Here is a 25149-nt window from a genome sequence, read left to right as displayed (position 1 = left end):
CTAATGAAAAAATAGTAATGTAGTATCATGAAATTCCAGGCCTCTCCAACAGATGTGTGCCATCCATACTACCTTGGAGCCCCACTCTTTTGTGTTTCAGGCTACAAAATCTTGAACACCCCTAGAGGATACCTGGAGAGTCTCCCATGCTTCATGCTGTTCTAATACTTTTCCTTTGGTTCAGTCTCTTGAATTTGCCTCCATTTGCTTTGGGTTGTAAAGATCTCACCCAGATTTCAAAGCAACTAATAGGAGTTCTTCACCACTCTACAGAGTTGGCTATCACTGCCCACAGGCTACAAAGACTCTGCAGGAAAACCAGGCTAAGACAAATGACATTTCACTTTTAGCAGCTTTATTCTCTCTCTCTCTCTCTCTCTCTCTCTCTCTCTGTCTCCATTGAATTGTATACATTTTTATAATGGGCATAAATCTTCATTTAATTTCATTTGACATATGCTGCTTTAACAGTGCCACACCACCACAGAGTATCCCTCATTTAGTCACTGAATTCTGCTACCAGCTATAATGGAGCAACTCTGAGTATGGGCAGGGTAATTTAGAGCATGGCAACATTTTGAATGGTTAAATTTTGTTAGTCCACATAACAATTACTAAAGCATAATTAAAGCCTGAAGGGTGAAAGGACTATTCCTACAGTGAAGTAACATTGCTACTTTTCACAGTATATTATTAAGTAAATATCTGACAGCGTCCAGGTAAATAAATTCTGTGCATACAAAAATCACAGTGTGCCCTCCAAAAAGAAAAAAAATTGAAATATATATATATATATATATATATATGTATATGTATATATATGTTTCTGTCTGATTCGCGTAAGTAGAATTGTCTATATATAGAGAGACAATTCTCTCTATATATAGACAATTCTACTTATATATGTAGATATATATATATATATATATATATATATATATATACATACATAGACAATTCCACTTATGCGAATAAGACAGAAACATTGGTTCACTCTCAGTTGGGTGCTGTTTACTGTGTCCTATATGATGATTAAGGTCCTTGCTTACTCCGTGGACAGGGACTACAGGAGAACCTTCTTTTGTAATTGGAAACCCGATTTATTCTTATTAGACGTGTAGAGGTATAGAAACCTGATGCCCAGAAATCCTCTGTGAAGCCTAATCCAAACAATGAAACATAGAAGCCCAAAGGACAGCTAGACAGTATGTCGTCATTCATATATAGGTCAAGCGTGTGCATATTTTTTCTTTCAGGCTTAGAATTAAGGGTTAGTCACATAATCTAGAAAGCGTTCAGGAATATCTCTTCGTGAATTTTCATAGTTATGAATAATATCAAAAATTAACCTCACCCATGATGAAAAGCACAAGAAAGCTGAGAATTATTTCAAGTCTTAAAAAACAGCACTGTGATATTAATAACATAGATGAAATTTATTTTTATTAACTCCTACTTTTAAAATTTCAACCAGCATGCTTTAAGCCCACATCTTATAATACTGTTATATTTTCTTGCCAAAAGTAACTACATATTGATATTTCAGAAAAGCCGCAGGGCCTTTATGTAACTAGTTGCTATTTTACCTCAAAAAAATAAATAATGCTTCCTGTTTTTACTTTTACTTATCTGGAATAAGTAGCTATTGACATCTGCTGGAGTCAGTATAAAGATTTATTTACCTGAGTGCAAATATTGACCAATAGGGAGCCTGGTTCACTGTTTATATTGAAGGACTATAAATTTTGATATTGACTGGCTGAGACATCAATATTTGCATTGTTGTAAACATTTAAAAAATCTCCATGAAATATTCTTCAGAAATTCTCTTGTCATCAGAGGAGTTGAGCTAGAGCTGTTTGGGGAATAGCTTGTGTCTGGAAGCGAGTGGGTAACTTGAAATAGCTATAAATTGTTCTGGTTTCCAAGTTTACACAAAGACACATTTTTTATGGTGATGGATAATGGTGATTATTAGGAGCTTTCGGGTGACAAACCAAGAACTCCACCCCCAAAAGGAGGATTTTGTCTAAAACAGCTCCCTGAGCACAAATATTCTCCATGATCAGCTTATAGCTTGAAAATCTCATGCTTTCCAAAGAATATCTGATCCCCAATACAGGGAAACATCATTAATTCCAACTAGACTAATTCATAACTTGGGATAATTGCACTTGAATTGGATGAATTTCTCCTTTGTATTTACAGTGGAAAAAAGATGGTTTAAAACAAATTAGGGCAGGTGAAATGACAAATTGAATACTTATTCGAAAATCTGCACACAATCTTACACTTATACCTGTGAATGCCTGTGTTTACCAGTAACTTCTTGAATACAAGTGTGTGTGTGTGTGGGGTGTGTGTGTGTGTGTGTGTGTGTGTGTGTGTTTACATGGTCTATGTGATTTTTAACTGTTTGGATAGATACAGGGTTATACACCTTGGTCAACATGCCTTCCGTATTATTATATAGACTTGGAAAAAACACCGCATTTCCTAACATATATGAAGAAACAAGGCAATTCCTACCAAACAGTGTATAAATTAAACTTCTAGCTAATTCTTTATTCTCAGTTATTTCCAAGTGGGTAAGGTCATAACCTACTTTGGCCAGCACAACAGAAGAGGGTGAGTGTTTCAAGGTAATGAGCCCCGCCTTTTGGAGAAGCACAGACTGAATGTCCTAGTGCAGGGTTTGATGCCCGATGTCTTTGTAGAGAAAGGCAACTATGACAACATCCTGATCAGAGATCAAACAGCTTGGGAGATAAAATACGATACCTATTAATGTTTGAGCATGAATTTGAATGGGAAATTTGGCACTTTTAAAAATATTTGCATCATGTGTATATTCCTGGAGGATTAAAAAAGAAGGAAAAAGAAACATCCAATATGCCTTACAGTTGCTTAAATCTCTTCTCCAGGCTATTCCTCACCACACCCTGTTGTAAGTTGGTCTTGGGGACTGAGAGTGCTTTTAGCTAAGAGGGCTGGAAGAGAGGCCAAGATGGGCATGACTAAAATAGGCCTTTCCTGTTAAATGAGGGGCTTATGAGGGAAAGTGGAAATTTTCCTGCCAATAATGGTGGCTGCCAATGAAAAGCTCTGCTCTTGCCCAGCTCCCATGGCAAGCCCCTGTTCTATTGTCACCACGCAGCCTCCATGTCCACCTCCTCCTCCCACTCCTTTTCTGGTATTTTCCTCCCTCTGGTCTCCCCACTCTCCTGTTCTCCGTCCCTTTGGGGAAGCTTCTTTTATCCAGCACTGGGCCTGCATGTCAGGCCCAGTGGGCATGTGACTGAGCAGAGGGCCCTTGAGCTCTGTATGTGTCAAGCTGTGAGCGTGTATGAGAAGTTATGTGATTTTCTAGGAATAAAAAAAAAAAAAATCTGGTTTATAAGGAAAAAAATAATGCACTAAAAAGAACTGAGAAAGGGATTTGAGAGACCGAACAACCGCTGGAGAATATGATTATAGGAAGTCAAGTGCAAATGAATCAAGGACTTAGATTCCATGAATGTTTCCCAATATAGAACATCTGAAAAATAGACTTTAAGGGAAATAAATGGCAAATGTGAGCACTCTGTTAAATAGAGAAATAAGAAAATGTGCTAACATATGTGTATGTGTGAGCATGCGTGTGAATGTGTCCCAAATAGGCTCACAATTAGCTTACAATTTGGGGTCTCTGTGCATGTCCAAAGAGAGGATATGGTGTATGGGAATAAAAGAAAAAAAAACATAATTTTCTTGGGGTGCGCTGGGTGTATATGTGTCTATTTTGAAGAACACTGAGGAACAATTAAGGCCAGTCATTCAGTATACATTTATGTGGTTGACAGGGACAATGTATTTTATCCCTGGAGGCAAGACTGTTTAAAAGTGAAATTTTAGTTCTTTATATGCTTTGTGATACAGTCTCCTTTCTTGTCAAAAACCTTTAGTATCGTGTGTTATATGCAGAGCCTAGAGTCAGTGTTTCTGAGGGAAATTAAGCAGGCAAGTCTACCAAACAGTGCAGAGGGGAGACAGCCTGGACAGGACACAAAGCACGGAGTGGAGAATGTGTTTCTCAGTGGAATCAGGAACCAAGAGCCACAGAAGCCAAGAGAGTTACGAGCTTCCCAAATATCCCTGAACTATTTGAAGGAACATTGAGTTTCTCAGTGCACAGAGAATCCAGATTTACTTAAATTTAAAGGACAAGTAAATTTTAGAGAAGCTGTAAAACTTGAGAACATCCAAGATTCTGACATATGAAATACAATTTGTTTGGCACCTATGTTGTACCATGCACTGTATCAACTACTAAAGTTAGCTACCTTTTTTTAAAGTATGCATTTGTATGAGAATATAGATTCATGTATTCCCCACTGCTGGAACTGAACAGAATACACAACAGACCCATCACCTCAAGACATTTGTTATGCTGACTTTTTGTAATCAGGCTCTTGCCCTCTCTCAATCTATGTTGTTCAGATTGGATAACTTCTATTCATCTTCTTCAACTTCATTAACTACTTACTCTGTTACCTCTGTTCTGTTATTGAGCCCATCCAATGAATATCTAAAGTTCAGTTCCATTTTTGTTTTACTTGTTTCTTGTTTATGGCTTCTAGTTTTCTGTTGAAAATTTATATTTTCATATTCATCTCAAAAGCATCTGCTTTTGGAACACCTGTTTGGCTCAGTCAATTAAGCAACTGGCTTTTGATTTCCACTCAGGTCATGATCTCAGGGTGCTGGGATCTGCCTCACATGGGGCTTTGCTCTCAGTGGAGAGTCTATTTGAGGATTCTCTTTCTCCCTCTTCCTCTGGTCCTCATCCCATTTGCTCACTCTCTCTCTCTCTAAAATAAAAAAGTAGGGCACCTGGTTGTCTAAGTTGGTTAAGCAACGGCCTTCGGCTCAGGTCATGATCCTGAAGCCTCGGGATCGAGTCCCGCATCAGGCTCCCTGCTCGGCAGGGAGTCTGCTTCTCCCACTGACCTCTCTCCTCTCATGCTCTCTCTCTCATTCTCTCTCTCTCTCTCTCTCTCTCTCTCTCTCAAATGAATAAATAAAATCTTTAAAAAATAAAAATAAATAAATATGTCTAAAAAAAGGTGTCTACTTTTATTTCATGGGTCCTTACTAGTTGCTGAAAAATCTTTGATATTTGCAACATACGGATCTTCTGAGGGTTGGTTTCTGTTGTGTTTTCCCGTAGTGTTGAGCTTTTCTTTGTTCTTTGTATGATTAGTGGTTTGGGATCATATCCTTCACACTTTGACTATTAGGTTAGTAGATTTTTATATTGGGTTATCTAGATCTTATAAAAATCCCTTGAGTATATATCCAGAGATGGAATAGGCTGTTTTAACAGCCAATTAGTTCAGTTAGGTTTGTTCCACAAATATTGATCCTCCTTTTGCTGTCTGTGATTCCAGTGCTAGTTATACTCCGCATTCTCCACAGTGTTATTAAGATGTATCCTCGACAGGCTAACTAGGACACTGCATTAAACAAGACTTCAGATCTTGATGCTACTGGCACGCTGTTTGGGGTGAGTTCGACACATGTTCAGAGGTGAACCTGAGGTTTTACACAGGGCTTTATGTGACCCCTTTTTTGAGCTCCTTCTCTGTGATTTTCTCCTCCTCTCTAGTGGACCCTCTCTAGGGTCCTCTTTCCTTGCCCTCTGCCTAGTAAAACAAAAGTATTAGCCTTCTTTTAATGTTTCTCATTTCCTGTGACTGAGTCAAACTCTGGGGCAAAAAGAGAAAGAGAAGAAAGAGAAGAAAAAATATATAATGGAAATTCCTTCACATTTTTCAGGACACAAGGGTCCTTTTCCTCAGTTCTTTGAGTCATAAAGAAGATTTTTTTTTCCAACTTTTAGATGTTTATGTGGTCACTGTTGCTACTAGTCTTGCTGCTGCAGGATTGAGGCTTACCTCAGGGCAGAGCCAAGAAGGGAAATAGCAAAAACAACAAAACAAAACAAAAAACTGGGAATCCTTCATGCTCCCCATCTTGCAAATTTCCTCTTTCTCCATCCTCAGACCCAAAAGAGAGGATTATCTTGAATCGTTTTTCAGTTTGCACATACCACACCATTTCAGGATTCTGGCTGTTCTGAGTTTATGCTGAGAAAGATAAGCAAACAAAACACAACTGGAAACTTACCACTGTAGTGGTCTTTCCTCAAGTTTTCATTTCCCTCCCCAATCTGCCTGCCATTGTTTATGTTTCAGAGTAATCAGATCATTTTTAGATGTATTCTTTCTATTTGTAATGAGTGGAAGATCCTAGGTGTGCTTAGAGTAAGGTGTGCTTACTCCATCTTAACTAAAACTGCAGAAAATTAATAATAATTGACTAAAATTGGTCCAATTTTTAAAATCATCACCATGAATGTGTGATTTCTGACATGTCATACATGTAATTTTGGACAGTGTCAGTGAACACCCATCGCCTACTCTCCTGCCTTTGGTAAACTACTGATGTGGGAAAGATGGAAGCTGGAAGTAATAGAAAATGGAACTACATGTCATGGGTTATTAAGTAATTTAATAAGGGCAGGTTTCTTCATTTGGGGTCCCTGAATATGCATTTGATTATAAAGAGGGTTACTTTAACAAACTCTCTCCATTCAATATAGATGGAGTATTAGTGTTGACCTAGTTAACTGTAAATTCATTGACAACAAAAAACATAATTAGTTAATGTATTAATCTATTCCTTCATTCATTTAGCAACTATATATCATGAACACTATATGCTACAGATACAGAACTATTATCTGTCCTTAATGGACTCTTAGTCTGAAGGGAGAAACAGATAAATAACCATACCAATTTAATATGCTATAATAATTGTTATTGTAGGGGAAAAAAAACACTGCAGACTCATGATATAAAATGAAGAGAGGAACAAGGTATTATTCTAGGGGCACCAGAAAGGTTAAGGAAGGATTCTCATAAGAGATGAAATCTAAGTTGTGACCTGAAGGAAAAGGAATATAGCCTGAGAGAGAGGGTGTTTTAGGTGATTGCATGAGTAAAACCAGGGCTGAAATAGGAGATGACATTCTTCTGGAATTATAACATTTTTTTCAGTGAGGCCTGAGCCAAGTACAGAAATATATTAAGGGAAAAGTGGCAAAGAAATAAAGAGGGGTTAAATCATGGTAGGACATATGATATGCTGATTTGGGGTTGACTGAATCATATGTTACCTGCCTGGTAGTGTTATTGGAAAAGATTAAATAGAAATATCTATAAACAAGTTTTGTAAATTAGAAAGTCCAGAGGCTATTTCAGTAGTCCCTGAAGAGTAAGGTGATAGAGGTAAAAATAGAAAGAGGAGAATAGACTCAAGGCTTATTTTGGAAGTAGAGTCAGCAAGACTTAATAATGGATTCAGTTTTGTCATCAGGGTGAGTAAGGGCTAAGCATGACTCCCAGAATTTTCACTCGAGCAATTAGATCAATAAAGGTGTCATTCATTAACAAGATAAAAATTGAAAGGAGTAAAATTTGAGGGAGAAATGAAGAATTCCATGCTGGAAAAATTTGGAAGTTTATGAGACTTCCAAGTGATTGTTTTAGGTATGCCATTGCATAAATGGGTCCAGGACTCATGAAAGAGAAATTAGGGAAGAGGTATAAATTTGTGAATTGTTGCCATATAACTGGAGGTTCAGAGTCACAGAGCAGATGATATTCCCTGAAAAATGACTGTACAGTGAGGAAACAAAGGGATGCCTAGGACCTGACTCTAGGGAATCCCGATACAGGGAAGTTGGATAACACAGGGAAAAACAGTGAGGGAGATTTAGAAAGAATATCTAGAGAGTGTGGATGAACAATTAGTAGACTTTGGCATCCTAGCAGCCAGGAGAAGACCATTTAAAAGAGCTGGTTGTCAATCATGTAGACTGCCGCCAAGAAGTCTCTTAAGAAAGCACTAAAATGTGTGCAATGAATTTGGAAACTTGGCAGTCACTTGGTGACCTTAGTATGATTAGGTTTTGTGAAGAGATGTGGACAGAAGCTTGATTGAACTGATTGAAGTATGAATCTGAGGTAAAGAATTCTAGATGGCACATTTGGACAATAGTTTCAAGACAGTTGGCTATTGAGTGGGGCTGTGAAACATGGGGTCAGCAGTGAGGAGTGTTGTTAAGACAGACATTTAAAAGGTGAAAAAAAAAAGTCTGGGTAGATTACAATTAGGAACTAAGACTGGACTAACAAATGGATTTCTATCAGTTGAGCAAAGTCAACTGGTGTGACTGTCAGGAATAATGTCTTTAAAAATAACAGAAATGAAAAATCTTTGAGACATAAATAAATAAAACAGACAGAATGAATTCTTTAAGAAAGTGAGAAGGGAAGAAATAACAAATCAAAAGGAGGGTTTTTTTTTTTTTTTTGGTTTTTTTGTTTGTTTGTTTGTTTTGGTTTTTTTTTTTTTTTTTTTTGAGAGGAGACACACAGCTTTTCTGTTAGAGAGCAAGAGTAAAGGTGAAGAAGTTGAGAGTACTTTCCAGTGAGAAATTGCAATGATGGATCATTTTCCAAAACTCAGGAGACAATGAGATGACAGGCACATATGTAGAGGTCTATAGATCTGATTGTGAGAAGAGGAGTGATGCTCTCTGATGGCTTCTGGGTCCCCCCTCATTAGCAGATCATCATCAAAAGGTAGCATCAGTGGAGGGAGAAGATAACCAGGCAGTGAGATGTTTGGAGAAAGCAAAGAAGGAAAAGACACCTTCAGAGTGAGAGAGTCTGGTTATCAGAGAAACACTGCAAAATCCCAAGTCAGTGGTGAGCGATTATTTGTGGAGAATGTCCAGTGAAGCCAGGCTGCTATTTGTGTGATACTCTCAGAGCTGACACAGGGAGGACAGATATCTGGATCCATGTAGAGTGGGGCTTCCTCACGCTAGTGAAATACACAAGGGGGGGGAAATGAAATAGTGGTGGGTATTTCTGTGAGAGATTACGGTGATGGGTCATAAAAACCCAAGTTTTATCAAAAGGGATGTCAAAGGGGAAAAGGTAATAAATGTTGTGTCAATGGATTTGAAGCCTATGTGAAGTAAAATCGCTGTCTCCATAAAGTCACTGAGCAAATGTATTAACAAAGATAGGAAGTCATGGACACAGTTGAAGTGTTCAGATTCACGACTTCAAAGGTGGTTCAGTTTCTTGCAAGTTCCAGGTACTTGTGTGAAGTAGGTCACTGAAGTGAGCACAGGAGAAAGTCTTTGGGGATAAGGGATCATGATCATGAGAATCAAGTTTTTGATAGTTTATATTTCTGGTCAACAAAGTCACTGAGGATGCTGAGTAAGAGTTGGCATGGAGATGAAGGCTCTAAGCCAGGAGCGAAGGTGTTCATTGAAGGGGAAGGAATGACCAGGAGGTCAGGAGAACAGAAATGGGGGGGGGGAGGCAGAGGAGTGTGCAGGCATAGGTTTTATAAAGATGAAGTCTAGAAATTTCACTAGAGAACAAACATACTAACCAACAATATAATGAATTGGTAGCCTCTACTTGACAGGACAGGTCTAGAGTGGAATCCATACTCTTAGACTCAGTGACAGTGAGGGGGAGGTATCTACCCAAGAAGAGTAGAAGGGGGATAAGGGAGTGTCTGGTCATCAGTAGAGGTGCAGATAGCAGAATAGAAGAGTCTCGAAAAGAGAGGAAGAGTGTGTAGTTGAGCCAGATGAAAGGTCCTATGAAACAGTGTGAGACAGGACTGTGGGAAATAGTAGGCAACTGGACAGATTCATACTTCTACATCAAAGGTCAGCAAACCACAGTCCACAGGTCAGATCCAACCAGCCACCTGTTTTTTGTTTGTTTGTTTTTTTTTGCATGTCTATAAGCTAAGAATGGCTTTTACATTTTTAACTAGTTGAATATTAATCAAAGGAAGAATTGTATTTCATGAGACATTAAGATGATATGAAATGGAAATTTCATTGTTCATAAACAAAGCTTCAGTAGAAGGCAGCCACTCTCACTTATGTATACTCTGCTGTGGCTTTTGCCCTACAACAGCAGAGCTCAGTAGCTGCTACAGAGGCTGTATGGTCTGCGAGGTCAAAAATACTTGCTATTTGATCTATATAGAAAAAGTACACTGACTGTCTTCTAGAGGCTTGGGTAGGAGGGTCTCTTGGAAAGAGTGAGTATTCTAATCAATGCCGGGTCATAGGATGCTCCAGTACTGTTCAGGATAGCTGCTTCCACAGGCTTCATACAAAAGAGCCGTTGCATCTAACTTTATCCAGAGTGGTGACAGAGGCTTTGAGCTTTGATGAGAACACAGTAGTCATGGGAGAGAGATTCTGATAATAGCCCTTAGCCAAACACTTGCAGTCTGCTTGCTCTCTTTCTTGTTTGATGTGTAATTTTATTATCTGCTTATGCATCTGGCTGTCCACACTCTTCTCTCCTCCTCTTCCCTCTTTATCTCTCTATCTCTGTCTCTACCTTTCTCTCAACCCTACCTTCAGCAGACGCTGACTCTATGGCTTGCTTCAGGAGTGCCTGTCCACTTGCCTACTACACCATGGAAGGTGCTGTCAAGTCTTATACGTGGTGGTGAAGCTCTTGAAGGAGAGAATTAGAACAGAAAGAAAGAAAAACTTATGGTCCATCAGTTCAGGTGGTTAGTTTTTTCAATTCAAGAACCAGTGACATTTTGGTTGATGATAAAGTAAATGCTCCTTTATCCCATCTCTTGGAACTGTGGCATAGGAAGAGGGTTGCTAGGTTTGAAAAAGGCCAGAGAAGTGGGAGCTAATGCAGTTTAATTGAAGCAGATGAGGACAGATGGAAGTGAGAAGCACGTGATACCATCAGTGGCAGGCCGAGTCCCTGGACCCTGAGAAGGAAGGAGGGCAGGGAAGTTGCATGAGCACATGCTTGAGAATAGGGGTTCATTCAGTCTCTGTGCATTTTGGTTTCAGACTTCATGCAGTAGGTAATAGGGAGAGCTCAGGCTAGTTCTAAAACTACAGAACGGCATTGCTCTATGGAGTGGAATTCAGGATTTTCTCAATAGACACAGCCGTTGCTTGAAACCACATCCCGGAGTGCCAGCTTCCGTCTCTGGGGTGGTGCTGCTTATTGTATGTAGTGCTGGCTGGCGGGGGTGTTTCTACTGCAGAGGCTCCCCCTTCTCCTGTTGAGGCCCACTTTGTGTTGATGACAGCACATTTTTTCCTGCCTTTCCCAGGAAGGTAAAGAGCCTAATCACATTGCCTGCAATCATTCCACCACTAATTACATATAGACAGAGCTGAATCACCAAGCTGATTCCAGTTGGAAAAAATTCATCCAAATTGACGATGACATAAGAAAGCTCTCTGAGACACTTCTGATTAGGGCACGCTGGATCCTCACTCATTCAGAGGAAGCAGGGACATTAGTTACAAGAGCTTTTAACTAAGGATATTTGTGAAGATCGCCAAACCAAGCTCTTATTCACTCCAGCCCGAGCTTGATGAAGGCTTTTTTAGTTCCTCTAAGGAAATGTGGGGGAGAAATTTCTTTAACTTAAGGAGGTTTGAGAGGTAGGTCCAGCTCTTTATCAGAAGGAAGAAAAATCAACCTTAAAAAATAGACCTCTGTTGTTTCTTCAAAAGCCACCAAAGAAGGTTTTAAATAGTTCATTATGGGGGCACCTGGGTGGCTCAGTCAGTTAAGCGTCTATCTTCAGCTCAGTTTATGATCCCAGGGTCTTGGGATTGAGCCCCATGTCAGGCCTTCTGCTCTGCGGGGAGCCTGCTTCTCTCTCTGCCTGTTGCTCCCCCTTGCTTATGCAGTTGCTCACTTTCTCTCTGCCAAATAAATAAATAAATAAAATCTTTTTGAAAAATAAATAGTTCATTATGATAGCCAGCACAGCCACCAAAATTATAGTCAGTCAGTTCATTCATTCAGTCTCTGACCATATGATCATCTGGTGCCCTCTCTGTGTTAAACACTGCTATAGATATTAGAAACATAGAAATAAGTAAGAGTTCCTTTCTTCCTGAGAATTTGAGTCCAGATGGGTAAACATATGTAAACATATAACAATGTAGTGTGATTAGTACAACACATGAAACAAACCCAAAAAATAAGCTGGGTAGAAAGGAAACAAGGATCTTTGAATGTCAACAAAGGGTTCCCAGAGGAATGACATGTAAGATGGTTTTGAAGGATGCACATTTTAAAATGGACAAAGAGGTATTAGATGTCAGGCAGAGAAGAAGAAGGTACAGAGGAACAGATCAATAACCTAGCGTTTTAGGAACTTTGCCAGTGTGTCCACTGGATGTGGGGAGAAAGGAGTAGGTAAGAGAATAATCTGGAGTTATAGACAACAGTCCGCTGATAAGAAGCCTGTATCTGCCACATCAAAGAGGAATGCAGAGCATTGAAGGGATTTAAGCTGGGGTGGCATTGATTTTTATTTTTGGCAATTATTGGACGAAAATAAAAACAATGAGCTGGAAGCAAGGAGATCAATAAAGAGGGTATTAAAATAATCCCCAGTAGACAATGGGCACCTGAATTAAGATAGTTAACAATGACAAGAAAAAGAAGGAAATAGATTTGAAATCTCTAAAGAAGGCAAAGGCAACAGGATTTGTTAACTGAAGGTGAGGAGTGAGAGAAAGAGAAGAATCACATATGACTCTCTCTCTCTCTCTCTCTCTCTATCTTAGAAGAGTGGGGGGGTAGCTATGCTAGCAACAGAGATGAGTGGGTATGGGATGAGAGCAGATTTGAAGGGCAAGACCATGAATTCAGCCCATGGTGTCTGTGAGACTTACAGGTGACGTGTTGGTGGGCTGAGACCTCAGCAGAGCCTTCTGGGGTCGGGGATGTACATGTGGAAATTATGAGCATAGCTGGTAATTTACAATGTAGGAAGGAGGTTTCAAAGTATAGATTGGCCTGGGAGAGGGGTTAGATGTAGCAGAGTGACCCTTCTTTCCAATATTTTGTTCCTTCTAACATTTCCTGACCATCTTCCATGTGTCAATCCCCCTTCTGTGCCTCTGCACAAAGCCTCTCGTATAATTCTCAGACCCAACCAAAGTGTAATAAGAAAAGTCTTCACATTTTACTAATGAGGGAACTGGGGCTCAGTAATTTACTCAAAGTTACCTAATTGCTGAGAGAAATAACCATAATCAGGATTCAGAAACACCATGTTTATTCCAGTAGATCATGGTTGTCTTGTTTACATACAGTACATTTCATCTGGGACCCATGTGTGCATGCTTATTTTTAGATGTGATGTGAAATGAAGAGAGGTAGAAGGAAATATTAGTATTGTCACTAACGAAAGAGTAAGTCAACTTTTCTTTTCTTTTCCATACATTCTTTTTTTTCATAGGTTTTGTGTGCTTGAAAATTCCACCTCTGTATAGCGGAACATTAAGAACAAACAGGTGGGCAAGGCCTTGCGGCATTGCAGGCAGTGTGATTTGGTAGCAAGTAGCTTTAGTGGTGGGTAGATTTTGAGAATTATTTGCAAAGTTTATGTATGTATCTCTCTCTCTCTCTCTCTTTCTCTCTCTCTCTCCACACACACACACACACACACACACACACACACGCACACATATATATTCAAAGGCTACAAACAAATATGGTAAATACACAGGTTTTCAGCCACATCTCCCTTTTTCTCTGAGCCCAGATCATCCTACACCAATAAACTTCCTGCTAGTCTATGGGTATTTCTATGGGATTTTCTCAAAACATTTTCTTACACACATTCTTTTACTCCATGCCACTTGGAAATTCATGGATAATGTTTACATTTCTAGTATGGATGGTACTTTGCAGTTTCCCATCATGATCTAATCTGAATATACATATTAGATTACCTTAACTATAAATATGACCCTACCTCACCTTTTCTGCTCTCTCCCATCCCCCAGGGAGATGAGTGTTTGTTTGATGTAATTAAACAAATGGTCATTGAGTGTTTGTTTGATGTGATCACCAATAAATGGAACTCCTCAGGAAAGCCCTCATTCTGTTCTCCATCTGAGGATGCTTCATGCCAAGGGAAGACCTTGTCCTTGCTCCCTCCATGTACAGCAGGTGCCTGGTTAATCACTGTTGGTCATGGAGCTCTGTGGGAATGGACAGAACCCTGCACACTTTGCTCCTCCCACCCCAAGTCTTGGTAAGCACACCCCTTTTTTAGTGAAAAAAGAACTCTTCAGATCTGCATAACTATTCCTCAAAAGGATTTTTTAGAAACTACTTCTCTACCCATCCTCCACAAAATAGTTAATGAAAAATGCACAAGGCTGTGCTTTTTCTTCTAGAGTTATGTCTTTCCCATCATCAGCTACATTTTGAGGAGCTTTTCTGTTTTTTCTTTGTTGGGCTGGGAGTTGTAGAGATTTGAGTCTGTATCATCACTGGGGGATGAACATAAGAAATATGGAAGTGTAGATATTAACCTTTTTCAAAAAAGTATAGAATCTTAATGAAGGGAAAACACACACACACATAGGTCATTTCTTAAGGTTCAAAACCTCCTGGGGTTAGAGTTCCACAGATTAAGAACTCCCGTTCTTAATCTAGAAAGTATATTCATGAGTAAATTACAGGCTGAGTGTAGAGACTGTTCTGTGTTTCTAAGACAATTCAGAACCAGGTGATGAAGGGGACTCTCTGTGAGTGGACTTCTGACCCGAGGCTGTGCCTGCTGGTTTCAGGAGAGACTTAACCCAACAGGAGCCTCCCAAGTAAAAATAATTTCCTCAAATTAACCTGAGCAGGAAATTTCAAACCAATTAAATCCTTCACGTTTCTCAGCACTTAGTACAGACTTACATCTCTAGAGATTTAGAAAAAGAGAAAGCAAACAGCCAAGATACTGAGGTAATATGACACTGCGGAGTTCTATATTTATCCCCTATCAATGTCTTTCAGATCAAATTGGCTGAGTTTACAAATCAAAAGCTGATTTCTTTATTTATTTTTTTTTAGCAGCCATCAGCTGCACTGCTGCAAATACCCAGGTTCCAGACATCAAGCTGCAAACTCCAAACATCCAGCTGTGTGCTTTCTGACTCTGATATCATCACCCATAATAGAGGGTCTGCATGCAAAACCGAGCTGACAGCCTTCGTGAAAACGCACACAGAAGAGCACACTATTCCCAGGGCCCAGCCAGCTTCTGAAGCAGCATCTGCTTAGAGTACTAGTGTCATGTCATGACAGGAAGGGACAGGCCACAGAGAAACACAGGGCTTGGCTCTGTGGAGTCCCAGGGCTCGTTTTCATATAATTACATTTTGAGATTCAGCTCCTCCTTAATATATCACTAATGATTAATCCCAGAAAGTTTCAAAATTCAAATATCAAAGAAATTCTTTCTTTTGCCCTTCTATATATCAGTATAATTATCGATTACATTTTATACATGCATATTCACACATATTCAAATAACATATGAATCATACATATATATGATAAATGCATACGTGTGTGTGTGTGTGTGTGTGTGTGTGTGTGTGCACGCACATGCACGCACACACACACACACACATACTGGGACACCTGGGTGGCTCAGTTGGTTAAGCATCTGTCTTCTACTCATGTCATGATCCCGGGATCCTGGGATCAAGTTCCAAATCTGGCTCCTTATTCAGCAGGGAGCCTGCTTCTCTTTCTGCCTGCCACTCCTCCTGCTTGTGTTCACTCTTTAGTTCTCTTTCTCTATGACAAATAAAAATAAACAAAATCATACACACACACACACACACACACACACACACACACACTCAGTTTCCACTATCAAATGAGGTTTTATTTGTTTGTTTCTTTGTTTTCTAGAGGAAGAGAAAAAATGTACATGCAGGGAAGGGAGGGGCAGAAAGAGAATCTTGAGCAGGCTCCATGTTGGGCTCAATGGGGGACTCACTTTCATGACCTTGAGATCATGACCTGAGCCAAACTCAAGAGGTTTAACAATTTACAGACACTTAACCGATTGAGCCACCCAGACACCCCTCAACTAACTTCTTGCTATATGCCAGGATCTATGCTAAGTGTCTCGCTTTTATCTTGATAGATAATAGATAGATAATAGATAATAGATAGATAATAGATAATAGATAGATAATAGATAGATAGATAGATAATAGATAGATAATAGATAGAAATGCAATTTATAATTGGCATCAGTTTATGTAATACTTTATTGGATCGCTATCGGTTTATGATGGATTCAGGTTAATAGATTAATTTTTCAACTCTCAACTTGCATTTGGATCTTAAGCAGAGAAGATAATGAGCATAGACGCTGCCTGGGGGATGGTATCTTCTGTGTGTAGGGCATGGTACAAGAGGTGCTGTGACCAGTTGATGTTGCTCTGAACAACTCACTCTTAGGTATCTAACAGAAAACTGAGGGGAATGATAAGTTTCCCAGCTATAAGAAGAGGCCATATGACATCAGTACAGATCTGACAGTGTCAGGGCAGTAATGACATGGGGACATTGCCATGGGTTGTACACTCAGCAGTCTTAGCTCCTGGCTCTCTAGCAACAAATACTACCATGTTTTGGGAAGAGCCCTCTTCCACGGTGGAAGCCAGGTGTTTAGAACTAGTCAGTCTGTCCTGTCCCCCAAATGTGGTCCCTATATTGCTACCAAGAATAACTTTCATAGTGAATATTTGAGGCCGTACCTCAGGGCTAGTCTAAGCCTGTTGGGCCCTCTAGAACTTTTTTCTGAAAGAGATCTTATAAATTCACTTATTCTTGGAGAGATCCTCAGACTCTCTTTTCTGTCAGCTGTAGCCTCTGTATCGAGGGGAAAGGCTGAATATAAATATAAATATATATCTCCATATTTATACACATATAGATAACATAAAAAGATTAGATAGACTATAGACATACAGTTTACAGTTGGCATCTATAGATAGAATATAGATAGGTTATGTATTTGTATCCATGTCTCCTTTTATTCTTAATTGTGAAATTAGAGACATTTCTCAAATCCTCATCAGGTCTCACATGGGCTGTGCAGCTACACCAGCTTTCCTAGAAGAAATGATCCCATGAATTTGTATCCCTTGTAAATCAAATCCTATTTTAAGTGAAGGGAGTAGAACTTTCTCGTTAAAGGATCTGTGGTGAATCCTTTGTAAAGTTTATTATTATTAAATTCCTACTAGAAAAGCAGAGATCTGATTATTCTTTCATCTCTACCTTGAGATTTTCCTGTATCGAGGATCTTGTACATGAAAATGTGCTCAAACAGAGTTGTGCTATCAGTGGTAGCTGCCGTCTATTGAGAACTTGCTTTGTTCTAACGACTTTACACATATTTGCTTATTTAATACTCACAGTAACCCTATAAAGTAGCATCATGTACCCCATTTGACAGAGAAGGAATCTGAAGCACCAAGAAGGGAATTATCAGCCATCGGTCCTCTGGGGCCCACTGAGGGTTCGGGAACTGCCCCCTTCCCGTGGTGCAGTCAGCTCAGTGGTGCTGACAACCATGATCAGCTCTTCCGTATAACTCCAGGCCCTCAGGAGCTACACTGTGTGGATAAATCAATACTGTTACCATGTTTGGATATGCTTTGGTGGTATAGTACACAGCCTCCCAGGATATGTGAGTTCCTACCAATCACTGCTCTGACACTGGAGCTTAGTCTGGAAACAGCTGTCCAGAGCTAATTTATTTCCTAATGCTACGGCACTGTTAATTTATAAATTACATTGGTAATTTGAGCTATTATTAATTTCAGATGGTGTAGGGCAAGCCTAATTAAAATATGACACCAATTGCCATACATATGTACCAAGGACTACCATTTAAAATTAATGGGAATATTAAGTGTGACACTGGTCTCTGAGATACTTTGCACAGTAATTATAGCATTCTAGCTGGGAAAGATCTGACGAATGTAGGCTTGAGGTTGGAGAAAATAAACAATGACAACATAGAAGGAAACACACCTTCTTCATGTCAACCTTCTCTTTTTATTCCCTGCACTCTTCCTCAAATCAAGGTTAGTCTTCTTTCCCTAAAGATGCTTACAAAACAGTAACAAGAAAGCTATTGCTCATTAGCAGTTTCTTACTTGTTGGGACTGTGAGTCTTAATGTTGATTGCCCTCTCCATAGCCTGGACTTCTGGGCCCTGTTTTCCACTTATTAATGTGTTCCTGGTTCTTGTTGTGAATTTTGGTTGCTTACCGTAATAGATACAGGCTGTTATTTTGCTTTCGTGTAGATAGTATTGGCAAGAGAGTGTCTACCCATGTTTAGTGTGGGTTCCATGTGGCATGATGAAGTATGAGGAAATGCTTAGGTTGGGCTTGTTACTGGATGGTGGCACAGACTTCTCATGACCAAGAAGTGGTGACAGGGATGGGAAGGTAGTGCCCGTAATTGACAAGATAGTCATTTTCTAATTGTTGTTATTGTTATTTCTACTGTTATCTTGACAAGGCTGGTGACCTTAGTGATGTCATGGAACAAATACAATGGGAACTTTACATACCATATCTGTTTTTCTTTGTATTATATTAGTATCTTACTATTGTCATTTTCATGCTTTGGATCTGCAGATCCATGTGGCATTATGGGGTGTCTTATCATCCAGAGAAAAATGCTCCTTTCTTTCCTTCACTCATGTGGACCACTCATGTTAAAATAGTTTCACTCCACCTGAGTCTGGCTTCCCAGCAGATTACAGGCTTACTTCCTAAAGCAACAGGTTTGCAATCTGTGAGAGTTTTCAGATTGCTTTTGTGTATATGTATGTTTTTATTTGTTACCCCCAAACAACCCTGTGAGGTTCTAGAACTGTATGTACAACATGCCTGTGAAATGTCTCTCAGTTGCCTGGGACAGTTTCAACGCATGCTTTTATTGTCCCAGAGTAACTATTAATAGTTCCCCTTTTACCTTTAAAAGTATCCCTGTTTACATAATAAAATATATCATCAAACTATCTTTACTTAACAGAGAAGGCAGAGTAATGCTGGGATGTAAGCAGTTCCTTTTGTTCTCCCTTGCCTTTTCGTAAGTAGGCTGAAGTTCACAGTGACTAAGGGAGAGAACTGTGAAATCAGTCTTCCAGGCTTTAAACTTGCTGTTTCCATAAGACAATGCGCATGGTTAGTGCTCAAGTAGGAAGCCAGTAGGTTGAGAGTTGTCTTTTATTCATAATTTTTCAACAGAGAAAACGTGTCTCACGTTGAAGACATGTCATGAAACATGTCACGGTTAAGACATGACATGTTAAGATTTGCCACCATGTCTCCTCGCTCTTGACTTTCTTCTGTACTTGTGATTAAAGTCTGGTGTCCTTTTTGTTGGTTTGTCTTCAGGATCTTCTATATGAGAGTTCTAGCAGATCAAAATTTAGAAAACTGATCTTTGCTTATTTTATTGTCTAAATCTAAAAGCTGGAGTTTAAGTTTATTTTGTCAGTGTTGCCACTGCCTTCTGTGGCTTGTGTGTGTATAACTGTTAGTGTGGTATTTTTAATTGACTTATGGTCTGGGATGCAGTGATCAGCTCCAGACTTCAAGGTTCAGCCTTAGTGATACCTTGGAATCAGAAAGAGTTAATATTCACGTATGGTGCCTAACTTAGATCCCAGAGTCCCACCGCTTGGTAAGATTCGGCCATGTAAATGTCAAAATTATTAATCACTTATTGAGGACCTGTAACTCTCCAGGCTCTGTGTTCAGTCTAGGTAGGAGCACAAACATTTCAGCTGCTCTACTGGGAAACTAAAGGAAAGTTGATGATGGAAGCAGTAGAAGGGCAGGGGGTGGGGGAAGGAGAATGGGCATCGTTCTTAAGAATCGAAACTTGGAAATGGCACAATTCTCTGAAGACATAACCGTTTTATACTTTGTTTTCTAAGTTTATACCTTTGGTGTTTTGTTTTCTCACCGTACCTTCTCCTGCAGCTGTGGGCTTTGTGAGTGAAGACGAGTACCTGGAAATCCAGGGCATCACACGGGAGCAGTCGGGGGACTATGAGTGCAGTGCCTCCAATGATGTGGCCGCACCAGTGGTCCGGAGAGTAAAGGTCACCGTGAACTGTAAGTGGTCTCAGGAACCCCCACCCTGTGCGTGTGAGGCTGGCTGCTATCATGGCCACAGTAAAGAGCTGGATCACAGAGCCAGAGGCTGACTCAGGATGGAAACTAGTGCCATATCATTGTCCATTCTCTGCTTTCAAGAGGAGTAATTCCAAATTCTAGTTTTAAAAAAAGTTGCAGCTGAAAGTAATTTAATATAATCCCGAACTTGACTTATATTCCTGGAAGATCATAAAATGGCTTTCAATGTACAATTTATAGAAATGCATCTTTGAATCCCAACTTTTCCCATACTTTGCTCATAGTGTTTCCTAACTCTTCCCTCTTTAGGCCAGTCATGTCCATAGTAGGGGGCAAAAATACCATGTGTATAAAGGAAATTTATGATACATTTATGGAAATTTATTGTACATGTTTATGGTGTATTTCTGTGATCTCATACTTCTGTGATTACATATGTTGATGTACAAAGTGTACATTCATAATTTAAATATAAATAAACATACACATATTAAAGGATGCATCTCAGAACCTGATTTTGACTAACAGAGGTACAGAATCTGAAAAGTTTGGAGACCACTGCTCTAGACCCCTCATTCTCTCTTATCAACCAATCAGATTCTCTCTGACATTGACCCTCCTCCACTTCCCCACCTGTGTCTCATGCTCTCTCCTCTTGACTCCTTGTAGTATAAATTGAGTAGTTCCATAGGACTTTTTGAAAGTTTTCTCTGCTGTGCTCATTTCAGGAAGTCTTACAACAGGATAGAACCCAAGAACTAACCCAGCAGACAAGGAGCATTTCCTTTTCAAAACTTTGGGGTGGAAGTGTGGGAAGAATATTGTGTCTTGGTGGTTATTCATTCTTTAATGTTTTGCTTCCTATTAAAATTTGAACCTACTTAATGCACAGCACTTTAGGAAGCAAGGGGATAGGTATAAAAATGCTACCATTCTTATACCAGAATGTGTACCACCAACTTGTTAAAGGGGTTTGAAATGATTTGCAGTTAATAAAAATTAACCTGGAAAGTAAGGGGATGGGAACAACGGAGAACCTATTTAGGACAGTAAGTGAAAGCTAGAGATAAACGAACACCAGAAATATATACTTCAAGGAGGGTAGACGCAGGTGCAGAATTTGGCTTTGAGTTGTGAAATCAAAATGGGGAAACATCATCTGCTTTAAGGTTTATGTCCATAAGATGAAAGCAAACCTGTTGCTTGGGGAAAACACTGCTTTTCCTGGTACTGAGACCCAAGAGAAATTTCTCTTTAGTGTCTCCACAAATAGATCACTTTGAGATAGTCAACAACGTCACACATGGTACTTCTGCAATAAATAGAATGCCAAGTTTATTATGGCTGTTTTTCATAATGCACTTCAATGTAAACTGTTGGAATTGCCAAGGGCAGTTAGGTAAAGACTTCGAATGAATGCAGGCCAAGTTTATAGGTCTAGTCCGGTCTGGCTGGATTTGGGGATCCATTTTAGGATGCTTTAAAGAATAACTGATCTGTCTATGCTTCAGGCAATTCTCCATGAATATTATTTCTTGCAACTGAGCTTTTGATGGGAATTGAATGGTTTGAGGTTATAGACTCTGGCAAGAACCTGGTGTGCAGAAATTCTATAAGGCTGATTAAAGGAGTGTAGGGTTGATGGGCTGGCATTCTCCTATGAAAGTTAAAAAGTTTAAACAGGAAATATGCCTGAATACCTGCTCATTCCACCTCCGCACAGAGGGGAACAGCACCCGTACATGCTAGGAAGACAAGCTTTTCCTGAGCACCGTGTTGAGTGGTTTCACACTCTAGCTCAATTCATGTACAATTTGTCAGCTTGAGCAAGCAGAGGTAGAGCAGGGAGTAAACACCAAAACCAGTGAATGAGGCAGCCTGCCTCACTTTAGGATGCATTTTAAAATGCTACAGCACATCTTCTCTCTGCAGACCCGCCGCACATTTCAGAAGCTAAGGGGACAGGCGTCCCCGTGGGACAGAAGGGAACACTGCAGTGTGAGGCCTCAGCTGTTCCCTCTGCAGAATTCCAGTGGTACAAGGATGACAAAAGGTAAAGACTCCCTCCCTACCTTACCTGCCTCCAAGGAGAAGAAAGTTTTTCTAGCTTCCCGTTTCCAGATGGTTACGCAGGAATTTCTGAGCAATCTTCTTCTAGTTCCAACTAGTTATCAAGGTGGGGGGTGGGGGATGTATTTTCTGATTAGTCATGGTTTTCAGCTCTATTTTTAACATTTCCATACAGAATTATCCCTCGCTAATCAACGGGCCTGAAACAAAACATTTTTTTTAGGAAAGCAAAATCTCAGAGAAAGCCACAGAAACATTGCAAGGCCTGTGAATTTTTTTTTTTATAGGGCAAGAAAATAATGTGTTCTGCCTGAAGCTATTTTTAACACACTCTCAGGCTTGCATTAAGAAACTGGGAATGTTCACGGGGTGCTGGGAGTGGCTAAGAAGTTAGCAGGTCTCCAGTTCAGTTCCGGACACCATCGGTGGCGGTGGATAAAGGAGTCCATGACCCGATTTAGCCCTCCCTTTGTGCCTGGGTTGTTCTTTCAAGGTAAAAGAAAAGAAAGGGGACTATTCCCTTCCCTCCCATTGTTGCACCCATCATCGGGATATCTGTTGTGATTCAGGGAAGATTGTCATTGCGAGGAGTTATCAAATGGCGAGTTAGCACAGGGTTCAGCAGCTCAGAACAGCCAGGCAACATGACAATTACTGTGATCAAAGAGCTATTTTAAGGTGGGTGAACAACGAATAAATGTGCAAGAGCTGTCCATGTTCAAAATGCTTTGATAAAAATGGGGAGGGGGTGGTGCATGTGGGTGGAGGAGGAAGGTGTTTTAGGGGCTGAAAAGCTGGGAAGAAAAACAGCCCAAGGGGGATTGCAAGAAGGGAACTTGGAGCAGGTCCAGGCCAGCTGTGACCCAGCTGTCGCCTGCACTACTTAGAACGTCTCTTCCAGCATGCCTTGGGTGCCTTTCTTTATGAGGTCCGTCAGACACCAAAAGCTCGCCCCGTCTTGGAATCACATGACTCCATTGTCAGACTCATCCTGTCTTATCATAATCCCCCCAAATGAGAAGCAGTGCTTTTCAGTCCTGAAGTAAAAGACTGGCATCATCTTGAGAACATGTATCCTATTCATCTGGCCCATTTTAGAGATGAAAGACAGGAGGCCGAAGGAAGAAAAGCAAACACATGAAGAGATAAGAAGAAATAGCTAGCTTTCCCCCTTCTTCTATGAACTCAGAATCATGCTGAAGGGAGTAACATTTTCCCAGTAAATAAGCATTTTTCTTGCGAGTCCTGCTCCCCTGGTCCCTCTGCCTTCCTACTGAAGGCCCTCCTCTGTGGAAGTCTAGTATCAGAAAAAACTAACAAAAACCATGGAGCTCCACACCCAGTTCCTGAACCTTCAATTATCCAGGTCTTCCCTAATCAGATGCATCTTATTTTTTTTTTAATTCTTTATGGGAGAAAAAGATAAGTAAAAATGTAGGGGAAAGTAAGATCTTAAAATATGTGGAGGAAATATGTAGAGCTGTCCACGACAAAAATGACCAGTGGTGAGAAAAAATGTAAACACAGCCCTGCATTGCACCCTCTGTGTCGTAGGAGGGACTGCTGTATATGTATTATTTTCCAAGAAGAAAGCCCAGTCACGTTTCAGATCCCCCCCTGGCTCAGGCAGCCTTGATTCCTCTGCTGTCCAAGCTCTTCTCATGGGGGCTCCTCCCTCCCCTTCAATTGATTCTGGTCAGTTTTCCATGTGCTCCTCATTTATTTATTTACAGTGTTCTCCCACTGAGTGGAGTTGTCTGTCCTCCTGACACCCAGCTCAGCAAGAACAGCTCTGGCTCTGAGGTCCTTGTTGCTGCCAGTCCTTCCTGTGCCACTGAGGCTGCCAGGCAACCTCCGCCAGGTGGCTCCCCCCTGGAGGAAAGAGCAGCTCTCCCCTAGCTCCATTCCTAGTAACGTGAGCGGACTTCAGAGGCAAATCAAAGGAGTCCATATGATGGGGACAGACAGTTTTCTCAAAATTTGCAGTAGAAGCCTCTTTTGTCTACATCCTAGCACCACACAACTGCACGCCACGGCCACTGTGTGTGTCATCAGTCAAAGCGAGAGGAAATAGATTGCAATACTTATTAAGATCCACCCGTCCACGGGGACACATGAGCCAATGAAAAGCCTCCTGTTCATTAAAAATCTGGAGCCTGGGAGCGGTATGGAATGGGGAAATGTGTGACCACACAGAGAAGAGGCAAGTCTGTCGTCCCAGAAGCTGCAAAGTGCCGCAAAACGCTGCTCGCCACCCCACCCTGCTTTTAGCTAAAGACATTTCAGAGCTGTCAAGCAGGAACCTGATTCGGGTAAGTGTCTCTCCCCACTGCAGAGCTGAAATCTAATTCACAGCTTGGTTCTGATGTGAAGGCTTCCTCCCCAGCCCAGGAATGGCGTCAAAATGGCAAATGGGATCAATACACTTGACGGGTTCTCCAAAACCTCCTGGTGGGTGGGCTTGCAGAGCCTTCTTTGGACAGCACCCCCTAGAGGATCAGTATCTACATAACAAGCTGGAAATAAAAGCGTCGTCTGGCAGCACAGCCGGATGCCTCATTCCGTTCCTACAGTGCTCACATTTTAATGAAGTCCATGGACTCAGGCCAGTTCACTTCCCCTAGCTTATGAGAGAGAAAGGCTCCCACAGGAAAATCTACATAATGAAAAGCAAGCAACTTCCTCCAGCCAACCTTCTGACTTCCCAGGAGACCAATGTTGCGCAAGAACTGAAGCCAGAGCCTGACTTTCTCTTCGGATCGGGATTGGGGTGGCAGATTGAACTCTTCTGTAGTTCTGCAGAGACTACGTCTTCAGAGGATGACAAAGCACATGCCCTCTGTGCCAGAAGCATGTTGGGACCCAGGGACAGGCAGGAAGTCTTGATGTCTGACTCCACAGAAATTTAGTATATTGAAGAACATTTTTAGTTTATGGAGCATTTTCTC

The 25149-nt window shown here is 40.6% G+C and overlaps 1 protein-coding gene across 4 annotated transcripts in view; it reads left to right on the top strand.

Annotated features, from left to right (window-relative positions):
- The window catches only part of LOC111153831 (neurotrimin), a 403882-nt gene that overhangs the window by 363204 nt on the left and 15529 nt on the right, over positions 1-25149 (top strand). For all 4 annotated transcript variants that reach the window (XM_022513088.1, XM_022513084.1, XM_022513087.1 and 1 more), the window contains exons 4-5: positions 19976-20110; positions 22064-22184. In XM_022513088.1, the coding sequence (XP_022368796.1) occupies positions 19976-20110; positions 22064-22184 (256 nt within the window). The remainder of the gene's footprint in view (positions 1-19975; positions 20111-22063; positions 22185-25149) is intronic.

The sequence above is a fragment of the Enhydra lutris genome, unplaced genomic scaffold, assembly GCF_002288905.1.
Source record: "Enhydra lutris kenyoni isolate GAN:26980312 unplaced genomic scaffold, ASM228890v2 scaffoldscaffold34, whole genome shotgun sequence".
Taxonomy (NCBI): Eukaryota; Metazoa; Chordata; class Mammalia; order Carnivora; family Mustelidae; genus Enhydra; species Enhydra lutris.
The sequence above is the reverse complement of the archived record's forward strand: the minus strand, read 5'-3'. Positions and strand labels throughout refer to the sequence as shown.